This window comes from Megalops cyprinoides, chromosome 1, assembly GCF_013368585.1.
Source record: "Megalops cyprinoides isolate fMegCyp1 chromosome 1, fMegCyp1.pri, whole genome shotgun sequence".
NCBI lineage: Eukaryota > Metazoa > Chordata > Actinopteri > Elopiformes > Megalopidae > Megalops > Megalops cyprinoides.
The window spans coordinates 25,372,350-25,386,399 of NC_050583.1; the positions used below are offsets into that span (position 1 = coordinate 25,372,350).

The window sequence follows — 14,050 nt, forward strand, 5'->3', positions numbered from 1 at the left end:
AATCTGTTAGCTGCATGGATAACTAGCCAAACAACCACCGTGCAATATTCTTGCTTTCATGTTTGTACCCCTGACTAGAACATACTAGCTGTCAAGGATTCCTAAATACAGTACACTGGACAGCCCGTATGAAAGTACTCACTAAAGTGCACTAAAGATGCAAGAAATGATCTCTGACGCTATTTGACGTTAAGTTAAAAGTCTCTGATGTGCCTAATTTGTAGGCAGCATTGCCGTGGCACACGTTTGCATCTCGAGCCAAGGCTCGAGAAAAACGGTCTGAATAGCGATGCCTGGCAGCTTCATTCTGTGGTAAATTTTAAATAGCTTTCGTGCAAAGTATTGGATTACTACATGTTATTTTTGTGTTGCTGTAAACTAGCTATAGATAAACCATATAGTCGGTTGTGTGAATTATACAGTGTATTATTAATGTAGTATAAGGTTATTATTGTAGTATAACTATCATTAGGTATTCATATTATGTTTCTCAATATGTAACGTTAGCTAATCAGCTAGCCGATTCTCTGCATTTGACCCACCAATACAGTTATCGCATTAGCCAATGATACCGGGCAAGTAATGTTTTGGGGTCACTAGCTAATACATTTCAGTCGTAGCTTTAGATTAACGTCATATAATTCTGCAAGAAACCATCTGATAGTTACCCAGCCACAACACAGAAGTATGTAATAACCGATACGCCCAGTTTGCTAACGACATAGCTAACGTTATAACGGTAATGGTAGCTAACTTAAATTGTGTTTGACTTACTGTTGTCACTGTTTCCAACTGATAGTTACAACAAACAAGACTATCTGAAAGAAAATGACGTATCATGCCCCTGTACAAAACTTTGTAGCCATTTGTGATTTACATCCAAACTCCACACACCAGGTGAGTGAGTCATTTATTTATGCATTCACTTGTGATGCGATGTGCTGGACTGATGCCTTGCTGACAACGACCTTACACCATACCTTAGCTAAATTAACTCACTTTAGCTAAAGTTAGACCAGCTAACAGTTATAGCTGGTCGTCCGAAATGGCTCGTTATTTAACATAAAGGTTGTGCGATCGTTGCTGTTACCTATCAGACATCAGCCAGTGCTAACTCTTGAATAATAAACAAGTAAAAACGTTTAATAAATAAGTGACACATTTAAAGCATAAAACTGCCATTGTCTTGGATTAGTCAAGGAGCCACCTGTCTCTCTTTACATTAATCACGTAAAAGTGATATTTTGAATGATTAAAATGTAAATTAGATACATTCTTCTGTTGATTGTGGGCTATTCCCACAAGACGGTCTTGCTCTTCACAAACCACATTGATGCAATTTAATTTAACATATAACATTGTAGCAGCTAATCTTTTATTTTATATTTGTCTGTTTGCAGTGCGTGTTGGGAGTAATTATTGGAAAAACCGACATCAAAGGCTTCCCGGACAAGAAAAGTTAGGAACTTTTTTCTCTATCATGAAAATATAGCTGAAGTATTTAAAATACTTTCAGCAGCGTAATCTTAGACGACATTTGTATAAAATGTCTGTCAAATGTATGTTAAATGTTCGAGCGCTTTTCTTACTAGCGATTTTCTTAGCTAACTACTGCCCTCTTCTGACATAATTTAAAACATGGTTACAAACGCAAAGGATGTAGGTTCCCTTTAATACTAACTAGGTGCCCAAACAATATATTTTACTTTTCAGATATTGGTTCAGAAAGGTTCACATTTAGCTTTACCATCAAAGACTCACCAGACCATTTTATTAATGTCTCCTCGTGGGGCAGTGAGGATTATATCCATGGGCTGTCCAGTAGCTTCAGAACAGGAGACTGTGGTAAGTTGTGTTCTTATGACATTGTTTATCCATTTACTCGAACTTTAACAGTGACCATGGAAAGGTTGCAGTCTAGAGAGAGACAAATGAGACTTGATTTTTTTTATTAATAAAGTGTAATGTTTGGATCAATATCTGCTTATGTAGGAAAAAAAAATATTTTTTCTTGGTAGATGTGTTTGGTATGGCAAGTCAGAAAAGGTATTGGGATGGCAGTGACTCTATTGGCTATTCAAGGCAGGGTGTTCATTATTTTGCTCCAAAGAGTTACTCGGATCATATCCTCAAATCAAATTTTTTTAGCAAGATGTTTCACTTCATGTCCTTGCATCCTTCCCTTTGACCATTTAAACAGACACAAATCCCTGCTTTCTAGATTCATAAAAATAAATCCTCAGTCATCTCTGCTCCAAGGAATAATAAAAATAACCTCTCTGAGGTTCCAAGACTTACATTATAATCATTGTTTTACATTTAACCTCACGGATGAGTCACTGTGTGGACATTTCCCCTTTGTTCGCTGCCACTTAATGAAATTAATAAAAAAAACATTGTCTTTGTTCCTACTGTAGTTATTATTGAGAATCCTTTAGTTGTCACAAAAGATGTTGAGAAAGAAGACAGATTCAGCCCTTCAACGCCAAGGTAAACTGTTCTATGCTCCTGAAAAGACTTAAAAGGAATTCATTTATGTACACAGAAAATCCTCACGTGTTCTTCACAGTGAGAGCATGTGAAAGCACTTATGCTACTACAGCTATCAGACTGTTTGTGGTGAAATTGTCTTGTATGAAGTATATCATTTTCACAAATTTGACTTTTGCCAAGCAAGGAAACAATGTCAATATTTATGAGATGCAGTATAAACAAACATTGTGAGATCACACAGTATTTGCAAGGGGTGGAGAACAAAGCCCTTCTTGTGCTTAGCCAAATGTACAGAATCAGGTTAACTATTCTATGCATGAGATATTTATGTCATCAGAATGGAATTCCATTTTAAAACATCCATACATGTATTTTTTCAGCTTTTACAGGTTGTTGGTAACTGAAACCCATTCTGCAGTTAGAGTATGTTCTGAAATGGAGGCAGACACCAAGCTCCTTGCACTGTGCCACCTGCCTGTGAAGGATCCCAGGGACTTCTACTCATTGGGCGACATCGTTGCGAACGGACAGAGTCTGAATGGCAGTGTAATCAACATTCTTGCGGTGTTTCGATCGGTAAGACCTGAGGTGCAGGAATTTGTTGTGATTCCTGAATGCTTAAGAAAGACAGTGCTACAAATCTCACTGAGTTCCTATAAGAGCAGTGCAGTTAATGAGCTCATGTCACCAGCTATCAGATTCAGCATGTGGAAGTCACTGATATATTTTAGGTTGGAGAGCCAAAGTATTTCACCACTGCAGATGGACGCAAAGGGCAAAGATGTGAAGTGAAGCTCTTTGATGAAACCATAGCAATGTTCTCTTTGATCTGGTGAGTGTTTGTTTTTATATGGATAATGCATGTACGTACATACACTACCAGTATTTATTCTTTCACAATGACAACATCGCCTCCATTCATTTAGCTGGGACAGAGAAGCCATTCAGCTTGTTCAGGCATGGATACCAAGAGAGACAGGTGGAGTGACTTAATCTCCATTAGAAATACAATAGTGAAAATAAAGCGCACGGACACTGAACTCGTGTTTCCTGCTTTTAGTGCTCTTCATTGCAGATGCACGTGTCAGTTTTGATAACTTCCGCAGGAGCATGGTTGCAACAGTTACCTCAAAAACAATCATCACTGTCAACCCTGGTGAGAAATTATATGGAATAAATGTTTGCTTCTGTCACTGTTTTCATTATTGCTGAATGTCCACTGGAAAACACTTCCCAGTTGTAAACTCATGGTGCTGAACTCTTTCAACGTTGAAGCTCCCAACAGAGACAGTACATAGTATTCCAAATAATAAATAGAACAGATGGAAACACTGTCACAAAGAAAGTATAAAACTAACAACTATTACTAATGATGCGTGAATGTTTAAACCTTTCCTTTCATTTCTAAGACACGAAAGAGGCAAATCTGCTCTTTAATTATGCCAGAGAGTTATCAGAAGCTGGAGGACTTGATGATGAAGAAAACCAAACTGGAGATGTGCCTTGTATGTATCAACTGAATTTGTAGACAATTTCCTTTTTGTTTTACATATAACTGCTCTTTTTAACTGAATACCCTATGTTCACTTACTTTACCAGTGATTTTTTTTTGTATTGTATCTATGCTTGCAGTGGATTCTATTGCTGATGTATTCACTGTGAACCAATTGAAACTCAAAGCCCAGGAAAATCTTGACAGTGAAGACCCTGTTTATGGAATCACCTTTGGCTTTATAACTACTTTAAATCTTGACTCCTCTGTTTCCAAAGTCATACGGAGCAGGTGGTAAGCATACTAGTAAAGAAAAACCTTTATGCACAATTGCTTGTATGGTAGTCCCTCAACAGTGTGTACAGTGTGACACCAGAGCTGCATTTGTATGGCTTCAAACACACATCTTGTGAACATGTGAGTTGCATTTTCATTATGTAAAACATAAAAAATTATTGAAATTACTGTCAATCCGATAACTAGGTCATATTAGGATTTTATTTGGAGGATGAGAAAAATGCAATAATGGTAGATGAGAAATACATAATCAGTTTCACAATCAGTGTACATTCTATGGCAGTAATTTTAGGATTTGGTTTAGCAATAACAAAAAAACAGTAGATCAGAAATACCAAGAAGGTAGGTAAGTGCATTTGGAAAAATTCAGATTTAGTTTTTAATTTGCTAAAGGTGCGTTGTGTTGCAGTTTCACGCAGGTTTCAATGACTAATGACTTACACAGGAATCTGTGCATTGCAGTGCCAAATGCAGATTTCAGGTGAATGGAGAAGTGCAAATGTGCACTAACGCTGCATGTCCCAGTGAAGGACAGCATCTGGAGACCACCTCTGGGTTTGACTTACTGGTGGATATCACCGATCACACAGGCACGCTGCGGTCCTGCACCCTATCTAGTACTGCAGCAGAAAAGACGCTCGGCTGCACAGTGAGTTACAGTAAAGTAGTGTAAGTTACACTAAGATGGTCAAAGGTAGCTGGGCTGGTGTGAGCAGGGCCTTAGAAAGCAAAGTATATCCTCTTCTTATCAACATTGCATGGAGACAAAAGACCTCAGTAGTGGACTTACTGGATGTTCACAATAACGTCTGTAATTGCAAGCAGTTATAACTGCTCTTTCGGCAGTATTAAGGACAGATTCTATGAGCAAGAACTAATCATGTTAGTACACAGTAGGTCTGTGTCAACATTCAGACATAAACATGACAGTTGTTTTAGAGGTGTCAGCTTGTTGTTCACCAGGTTTAGTTTCTAAGTTGGAATGGTTTGAGGGGAACTCAACTGTTATTGTTAGTTTGCCTTATTCATGTATAGTTGTTCAGTGTGCCAGGTATTGCTCAAGTCTGCAGTGTGAAACTGGGCTCCTCTGCTCATGGATTTACTGAAGAATTTGAGTATGTGAATTCTAGTTGTGAAATTTTTGGGAATTTCATTAAAGTATTTATGTTGCTATATGAAAACAAATTCTAATATATATATATATATATATATATATATATATGTGATTCATTTCATACATTAAAAATATTTTCAGTATGTCTCTGTCTCATGTCTACTGCCATGAACTTGCTCTTGTTGTTGTAATTGTTAAGTTGTAGTGCCAGCTATCTCCCTACATTTGACAGGTACATATCTTTTCATCATACTACATTTCAAATGTAATACCACAGGCACTACATAAATGAGTTGTGGAAGTGAAATCAGCTACCATTGAAAGCTGTGAAAAAGAGAAGGAATTTTGTATGAAGCAAAGGGTGGAAGCTCTGGTCAAAATATAACAGAGAATTTGGGTAGGAAATATACTAAGGTAGTAATTTAGAAGTATATGTTCTTTTCTGCAGGCTGAAGATTTTGTTTGCTTGACGGAAGGGCAGAGAACAGCTCTTAAATGGAGATTCCTTTTGGAAAGATGCAAAATCTACCTGAAGGTCTGACAGTCACTCACTTTGACTGTTATATGCATGAATGACTTCTAATGATCATTTCTTAAACTTTACACCATTACAATACAAATCTGATTCTGAAGACTTTTGGAGGTTATGATATGACATAGCAAAATGCCATGTGTTTTGTCCTAGACTGAGTCAGTTTTAGACATGCCCATTCTTTACAAACAACATTTGTTTGACTTAATTTTAGGTTCTGGCGTCTTCAAAAACCAGACATTGTTTGAGAGGGAACATCCTGTCTTGCACACTCGCTGACCCCGTGGAAGTGAGGCAGAATGTTATGATTTAGCAGTCCGAATGAAGAACACATTCCAGGGCTGACTGGCATGGGGTGACAACGTGGTTATAATAGGACACGTGAATTGCACTCCTATAGTTATAGTGCCTATTGAGTGATGCATTTGGCTTAAATAATGTTGTGATCATTTCTTAAAGAGACTACATTTTACATGTTTGTAATTTACATTTGTGTTTCACAGATTACAACAGATATTCTAATTATTATACACTGAAAATGTATCACACGAGTTGAATTTTGTGCTATACTGTATTACACCCTTCTTTTGTTATTAAAGCATTTCCTTACCAAATGTTTTCACTTTGTTCTGGGACTCCCTAGTTGACAGCTTGAGTTCAAGATTCTCTCAGTTTGTGATACACAAACAAAACTGATTAAGTATAATACAAAAAAAAAATCTTAAGTCGCTCCTTCTTTGAACATACTTCTGCAAGGCTGTACACGTTAGTTTTTACATTACAAAGCTTTTAATCTTTGGGTGTTGAAGCTCCCTGCGTATTCAGTTTCAAACAATATCTTGCTACATTGCAATATCGTATTGGCCTGTACCATTGTGTCTTTACCTAATTTGCTATTCATAAGAGGCTTCCATAATTTTTCAAAAGAAAAGTGTGAAGTTTATTAGTTACAGTGCAATAACATTTCTGTCTTAATCTGAAATTCAGTCCTACCCACTGCAGAAACTGACACATGAACAGCTGTCAGTCCTTTCAGATTTTGGCAGAATTTGATTTTTATGCCTGTCACAGTCCTTTCTTTCTGTCATAATAGCCAATGTACATTTGTGATGGGATGTATATGTATATTCTATCCAGGGTGTTTTTAACTCAGTTCTAATGTGTATATGCAATTAAAATATTTCTTCCATATGAATATGTACAATTATAATTTGCCTTTGTTATATTGCTTCATTGATCCCCATTTTCAATACCAAAATAGTCTGAGGATTGTTCAACGTGTGTCAATAAACTGATTAGCAAGGTCACTACATGAGGGATTAAATGTGTTGCTGTGCTGACGATGAGCCAAATTAGCATCTTGGTCCAGCATTGTGAGTGGGTGAATAGATTTCTATCAAATTACTCAACGTTTACAGCTGTGATACACAGACTTCCTTGCATAGCAGACACATAGTTTACATATGCAAATTCAAATGAAATATATTTCATTTTACACAAAATACAATTATAAACAAAATTCCTGGGTTTTGAAAACAAAATGTAACGGCTTACCCTAAACTCCTTCCCAAATGCACCAAATAATAAACGGAAAAAAGTGAGAATGTGTAAAATACTTATTTTAATGAATATATTACAAAATACTACATGATTTATCAGATAAGGCGGGAATCATAGAGTGATTACATAAACATACATAATACCATTGTGCGTATCTTAGCAACACAAATGTTTGCAATGTTCCTCCATAATTCGCATTAAGATTTCATTTTGCAATGTCAGTGCATGGGAGAATAAGTTGCATTTTTTATATTATTCTGTTCTTAACATGGATTCCGTCCATGCAATACTTAAGTGACAATTCCAAGATGTTGACCAATAAAGCAATTTTGCTTAAAAAAATAAAAGCAGTTACACAACAAAGATCATGGGAGATCCTTTTCCCATGAGCAACAAGCATGTCTGGTTGTTTTGGCTGAACATGTTCTGAGGGTCTCTTAACTTGGGTGTTGCCTGTGCCACTCTACAACCTTTCACTGACCTCAAGTATGACAGTGAGCCAGCCACACGCAGAACAGGGACAGTGTGCTGCTCTGTGACAGTAGTGCAGGCTTCTAGTGCAAGAGCTCCACTGACCCTTTCCCCTGGGGAATAAGGCTAGACTTCACACCTCACCATTTGATGGTGAGGCCATTGGTGGCCTTCTCCACTGCGTGGTACTGCGTGTGTAGCAGCCGCCGGGCCCTGTCCTCCCCCACATTCTGCAGCCAGGTGCGGTACAGCTCCGCCACACGCTCCTCCCCCTCAGGTGTCACGGGGCGCTCTGCTCTATACAGGTCCTCCACCTGCTGCAGCAGCTCCTTGTTGGACTGGTCAGGTAAGGGCCTCACCTGCCCTCCCCCATTCAAACACCCTGCATTGTTGATGACAAAGAGGATAGGCTTGGTATTACAACACCCAAAACAAAGTCTCATACGTTGGTCCCATACTGGTCTATTCTCTGTAGTCCTTTCATTGTAAAGACGGCCGTGTAGCATAGTGGTTAAGGATCAGGAGCAGGTTCAATCCCCGCTGGGACACTGCTGCTGTACCCTTGGGCAAGGTACTTAACCCACAGTTGCCTCAGTAAATATCCAGCTGTAAATAACCAATGCTTGTGCTCACTTGTCATCATGTTCTACTATTACCAAACTGTCTACATTTAAAAAAAACCCCAAAGATCCTGGGAATTGTGCCCCCTTAGGCCAAGCCACCAGAGGAGTAAACACCAGTTTGCCTGACCCCCAGAAACCCTCTAATCCCTCACCTGAAGGACAGGCCATCACTTCCACAAAGTGGTATGGCGACCTCCCCCGCTTTAATTTCTGCACCAGGTTCTGGATGTTGCGGAAGCCGTAGGTGGCAGCAAAGCGCAACAGAACAGTTCCGTCTTTCTCCAGGGTCACTTCTTGGAAGTCTTTGTTCCTGTAGTAACACAGAGGAAGGGTGAAGATGTACTGTGACTGATTTCTCCAGGGTTTTCACTGATGAATGCAGTCAACTGCTTACCTCTGCACCGGCTTTGAATTATTAAAAAGACCTAATGAAGCCTTGAGAGTGCTAAAAATGCATCTAAACCCTAAAAAATTCCACTGACTGAAAGTAAAAACACTTTAGTAAAAACACTGAAAATTGTTACAACATCCCAACGTACAGCTGTAGGTTATTTCCCTACCCACATACAGAGAAATACATTTTAGAAGAACACAGCAAAATACTGACTGATAGTTACATCTTCAGCTCCAGCAGCACTTTGACCAGTAGCTTAGTCTGCTCCTCCAGTCTCTCCTGCAGCTAGTACATGGAGCAGTGGAAAGTCTGAAGGGACTTACTTAAGGGTCTTATATGTGATGTCCTTCACCTCCACTCCAAAGAGTTCTTTGGCAGCATGAGTGTAGACATGGTGCAGGTATCCCCCAGAGCCACTCCCCTCATGGCGAAGCAGCTCGTCCCCACACACACTGCTGAACCTACAGTCAGACACCAACTCTGGTCACTGTCCCATTCCTCACTTCCACCCCATAATTACTCTTATTGTTATAGTATAGCCTAAATGCCCCTCCACCCACTGATGAAGGATACTACTTGAATGCACCCTCTCCAATGGGTCAGAAAGGTACAATGCAAGACAGTAAAAATTCAATGAAAGACAGTTTTCCAGAAAACTGTAAAATATGCAGCTGGAAGAGCGCTCACATGGTGTCTAAGGATCCTGGATCCACATCACTCAGAGGCAAGCCCTCCAGCTCCAGCATCTTCAGGACCTCTCCTGTATATATACACTCATGTTAGAATTAATAAGAACTGTAGGTCATTTGTTGGAAATTATGACTCAACACTTGTCAAAACTCATTATTCTGCACGCAGCCCTCAGTATTTATGGCCATCTTATGGAGGAGCATTTTAATATTTTTCTCTGTTCCTCAACAGTATATACCTGCTCATCTGTATGCCAGAAATACCTTCATTTTCATTTGTACCTGAGGTAATGACACAGTCCACCTCTCGTGTCTCAGACTCTGTGAGGTAGAAGTCTGATCTGGAGGCCTCCAACTTCTTGTCATAGCAAGGCATCACTGCCACATGGTAGATCTGTTGTGGGGTCAGGCCCTGCACAAACATCATTAGCAAACTCACTACCTGGCATGCAAAGCATTACACAGAAATAAATAAGCATATTTTGAGAATATTTCGTATTTGTTCACTCACTGCAGTGGCAGGAGTAAGAATCTCACTTCACACTACATCAAAACTATCAATCATTAACCTCCAGTTTAGGGTCAGCTTTTCCAGAACTGACTATAAGCCAACAAAAATGGGGCTTGATCTGGATCTTCTTCCTTCCCTGGATCTCATGAATTTGTAAAATACCGGCTAATAGTATTTTGACAACAGCCTACAACGCTGACCCTAGCTAAACATTAAATTAGAGCCTTTCCCCTCTGGAGAAAACAAGTTATGCATGACTGACGTGACCTCACATCATTATATTTTCCCCTTACACAACAGCCGCCGGTCACATAATGTAGGTGCTGTTGTGCATTGTCACTCAGTTCAGAGCAAAATGTGTTACCTGCTGCTCGGCAAAGAAGCTCTTCACAAGGGAGCCCATCACCTGCTGAGGGGAGCGCGTGGTGCTGATGTAGGGGATGATGAAATCCCCATGAGTCTTCTCTGCATAGCAGATCCAGCCTGTTCACAATGCACACAAGAGTGCAATCAGATCACTGCATCAGTGGATTATTTAATCCTCCCGCCTACCCAAGAACTGTTTTTTAAAAAATGCATTCTGGTTGGTGGTGTTAGGCGTTACGTTACCTGGACACGCGGAGGCAAGCATCGGCAGGGACTTCTTATCCTGCTCTCTGCGCTGAAAACGTTCGATGAATTCCCTCTGGCTTTCTAACAAGCTGAAAGTCCGACTGAAGCCAGTGTCGAACACATGGTGCACCCCTGAAACACAAACAACCACGCTGTCAATCAACAATCAATTTTAAACTGTCAACATAAAAATCACATTTGCAGCGTGGTATATAAACTTGGGGGGGGGGTTAAAACAATTACGTCGTAAGGAGACAAGAGTAGCCAATTTGCACTTCTTTGCTAGATGAGTTCTAGTTTTTAAAAACCAATACAAATAGCATTTACAAAAATCATATTTTTGGACAGGCAACAGAATTTAAAATATTTCAAAATTTTGTTCCCTGAAGTATAGCCTTATATACTGTCTCTAAGATTACTGCTGCACCCTCTACCATGTCCACCATGGCTCCATCACCCACCCAGGTTCCTGAAGAAGGTGGTCAGCCTCCTGCCTGCGTCAGTGCTGCTCAGGTTGAAGCGTGCTGCCAGGGATGCCCTGGACTGGGGGGACACTGAAACCACCACCACCATCTGTTCAGAGCTGCCCTGCTGAACCATAACACAGAAAATGCTCTAAACGCGGAGAACACAGCTCACAGAACATCAGCACTGCCCTTCTGTACCACTTCTCCAGACTCCTACACAGCAAGAGCAGGAGCAGCAGACCACTACGCACATCATGAAACGCTGCAGTAACTGCAAAACACTGGGCCTCTAACTGTGTTAGTTTACTAAAGTGCTATAGGATTTTCCAGCATTTTGTTCAAATCAGCAATACACTCCCCCTCATGCCCCCTGGACAGACAACATGAGCAAGGCATGTAGACCAGACTGTTGTGCGTGGAAAGTGCCACAGCTGTGTGTACAGTGTACAAAGACCATCTAATGTGCTAATGTCTAATGTGTTGTACTTTCTATGGTGGTTTCAGGCGTTGCAGGGGGTCACTGTGTTAGGGACAGTGTGTACAGTGGTTCTGTGAGGAGCCGGCTGTATTCTGCCTTTCTGTCGTGGTAAGGTAAGGGGTGAAAGTGTTTGATACTCTACCTTGTTGCGCTGCAGCACCCTGTACAGCTCCTCATGACTCTGCTGTGTGATCAGCACACTCTCAGCTGAGGTGATACAACCACTACAGGCCAGGCAGTCGTTCAATGTGATCTTTGCTTTCTCCAGCTTCTGCAACTTGCCATCCTGGGAAAACAAAAAGTGTTGTACCTTTATCTTAGTATGGATGTCCAACTTACAAACACCACATAAAGTGAAAACAGACCCCACGTTCTATTAGTACACGGCTCTATTTGGGTAAGCAACATTGCGTTAAGCTGTAATGATAAAGGAGAAGTCCAGTTGAAATATACAATCTAGCACATTGTACAATATATCAGATACATTCAAACAGTTGTTTCTAGATGCCCCTTAAGCACAGCAATCCCAGTCCGACTCAGTTTTGAGGGTTAAGCAGTGGGGCAGGTGGACCTCTCTTTAAACATATATTGCATATGCAGCTGGGGGGAAATCATCAATGCGCTGTGGTCAAGGCGGAAACTTATATGACCCAGTTTGAGGTTCAACAGTAAAATGTATATATACATACTGTATAAAAGCAGTGTTAGTGTCTGACTTATTACCTGATTAACCTGAAAGTAACTCCCATCATCTTCTATTTGAATTTTGGCCACAGATTTCCCCTGCTTCTTTTCAACCTTAACTGGTTTCACACATTCCTGTTGAAAAAGAAGGCTGGTAAGATGATGGATTCAGAGGCACGCAGTGTTCTGGCATTCAAAAAGCTTCCCCGTAGAGGCACTGTGTCCATAGAAATACACGGATAGCTACTACGAGCCTGGCAGAAAAACAGATTTTCTGTAAGAGAACATTCACAGCAAGACCGCATAGCAGAACACCACGCGATATTCATACCTAACTGATTAATAACTAAAGAACATTTCATATCCCAAATAGGTTGTCCAGCCTGTAAGATTGTTGCAGCAATATAAAATATACTGATATTCTGTATTTGTACTGCTGTGTGTTGTGTACTATAATGATACCCTACCCAACCATTGTTTCAACTCGGCATTTAGCGAGCCAACTACCTTCTATCTAACTATCCGCACCCACAGCGATAAATTATGAAAGCAAGTTCACATGGATAGCCTAACGGGCCCTGTCAAAGTCGGCTCACCATTTATTTATATTTGAGAAGCAAAATGTTATGTCAGATATACAACATTACATTTAAAGGTTGCCAAATATTACATTTGTAGCTGGTTGTATCAAATGTATGACGTTACAAAATTCTGACATATCGCCACTTTTAGGAAACAAAACGGACATTCTACTAGCTAGCCATCTAGCAAAATGTTAGAGCGACGTTACAAGCTGAATGTGTTCGTCGGTCTATAACAAGCCAATTGCTGACACTGGCTGTCAGATAACTAGTCTGGAAAATACATTACTTTGCTGCCAACTACCTATCTGAGTAGCTAGCAATTTCCATTTCCATCATTAACAACAGAGTAGCTAGCTAAATTCCGCATGTTAAACTCGTTTGCATCTTAAACACTTTTGAGTACATTCAGTAAAGATATGACTCTAAAAAGCAAAGTTAACCTGGCAGCCCCTGCAGCTATTTACATTTCACCTTTTGTCATTACCTGAGACGGGGTTATGAAATCATCCAAATCGGTCAGCTGTAAAATGCCACTGAAGTGGGACGCCATCTTCTGCCAAACTGCCGTACAACGTGCTGAACGCACAACGTCACTGTTGCAAACAATGCGGCGCAAAAATATGACCAATTTGCCCCGGCTGACAAGGTCCGTCTGATACTGTAATAACACACTGGAGTTTCTAATTCACAGGAAGAGATTCTCGCATTGCATGATTGTGACTATGTTACACGTCATCACATGATAACAGTGCATTCATCAATAATATCAGTTTCATTGAAAGCCGTAAAGTGTTTGTGCTCGAATCCATGGAGATAATGTTAAGCGCTGCTTTTTGTACAAGCGACTTGTGGTTCACGAGTGTCAATGCTGCCCAGCACGCGGACCCCATATGCTTAACTGTGAAATTTGTGTAAAATATTGTTTTGCATGTAGCTGTTGTGGGTTTTCTACCTTGAGTCTTCTTATACACCATGTTGCTATTCCAGTCTTTACAGACATGAAAATGTGATGCAAAGATTGCACTACGGAACCAGCAGTGTAAAAATGC

The 14,050-nt window shown here is 40.1% G+C and overlaps 2 protein-coding genes across 3 annotated transcripts; one reads left to right on the plus strand and one right to left on the minus strand.

Annotated features, from left to right (window-relative positions):
• Positions 1-828: 828 nt before the first annotated feature.
• Positions 829-6,241, plus strand: meiob (meiosis specific with OB-fold). The gene is made up of 13 exons (XM_036530051.1): positions 829-897; positions 1,401-1,458; positions 1,714-1,845; positions 2,418-2,490; positions 2,874-3,069; positions 3,225-3,325; positions 3,420-3,472; positions 3,554-3,649; positions 3,903-3,998; positions 4,126-4,279; positions 4,745-4,931; positions 5,845-5,931; positions 6,143-6,241. Exons 1-13 carry the CDS (start codon positions 829-831, stop codon positions 6,239-6,241), a joined length of 1,401 nt encoding a protein of 466 aa, XP_036385944.1.
• Positions 6,242-7,597: 1,356 nt separating this feature from the next.
• Positions 7,598-13,552, minus strand: narfl (nuclear prelamin A recognition factor-like). 2 transcript variants are annotated; one of them, XM_036539456.1, is made up of 11 exons: positions 13,486-13,552; positions 12,457-12,552; positions 11,876-12,019; positions 11,250-11,376; positions 10,786-10,920; positions 10,541-10,659; positions 9,948-10,077; positions 9,664-9,736; positions 9,300-9,437; positions 8,735-8,892; positions 7,598-8,341 (listed from the first exon to the last, which is right to left on the minus strand). In XM_036539456.1, the coding sequence occupies exons 1-11, from the start codon at positions 13,549-13,551 to the stop codon at positions 8,100-8,102; spliced, it is 1,428 nt and encodes a 475-aa protein (XP_036395349.1). In that variant the 5' UTR covers position 13,552; the 3' UTR covers positions 7,598-8,099. The 2 variants fall into 2 exon arrangements, with proteins under 2 accessions (XP_036395349.1, XP_036395340.1); XM_036539447.1 differs by having other exon boundaries at positions 11,250-11,379.
• Between the last annotated feature and the right edge of the window lie 498 nt (positions 13,553-14,050).

Bases quoted from the DNA above. Each gene is read 5' to 3' on its own strand.
- meiob (XM_036530051.1), top strand. From the start codon at position 829: ATGACGTATCATGCCCCTGTACAAAACTTTGTAGCCATTTGTGATTTA. The intron at 898-1,400 runs GTGAGTGAGTCA...GTCTGTTTGCAG, and splicing joins ATCCAAACTCCACACACCAG to TGCGTGTTGGGAGTAATTAT. The intron at 4,932-5,844 runs GTGAGTTACAGT...TCTTTTCTGCAG, and splicing joins AAAAGACGCTCGGCTGCACA to GCTGAAGATTTTGTTTGCTT.
- narfl (XM_036539447.1), bottom strand. From the start codon at position 13,551: ATGGCGTCCCACTTCAGTGGCATTTTACAGCTGACCGATTTGGATGAT. The intron at 12,553-13,485 runs GTAATGACAAAA...CTTTTTCAACAG, and splicing joins ATTTCATAACCCCGTCTCAG to GAATGTGTGAAACCAGTTAA. The intron at 10,921-11,249 runs GTGGGTGATGGA...TTTGTGTTTCAG, and splicing joins CACCTTCTTCAGGAACCTGG to GGGTGCACCATGTGTTCGAC.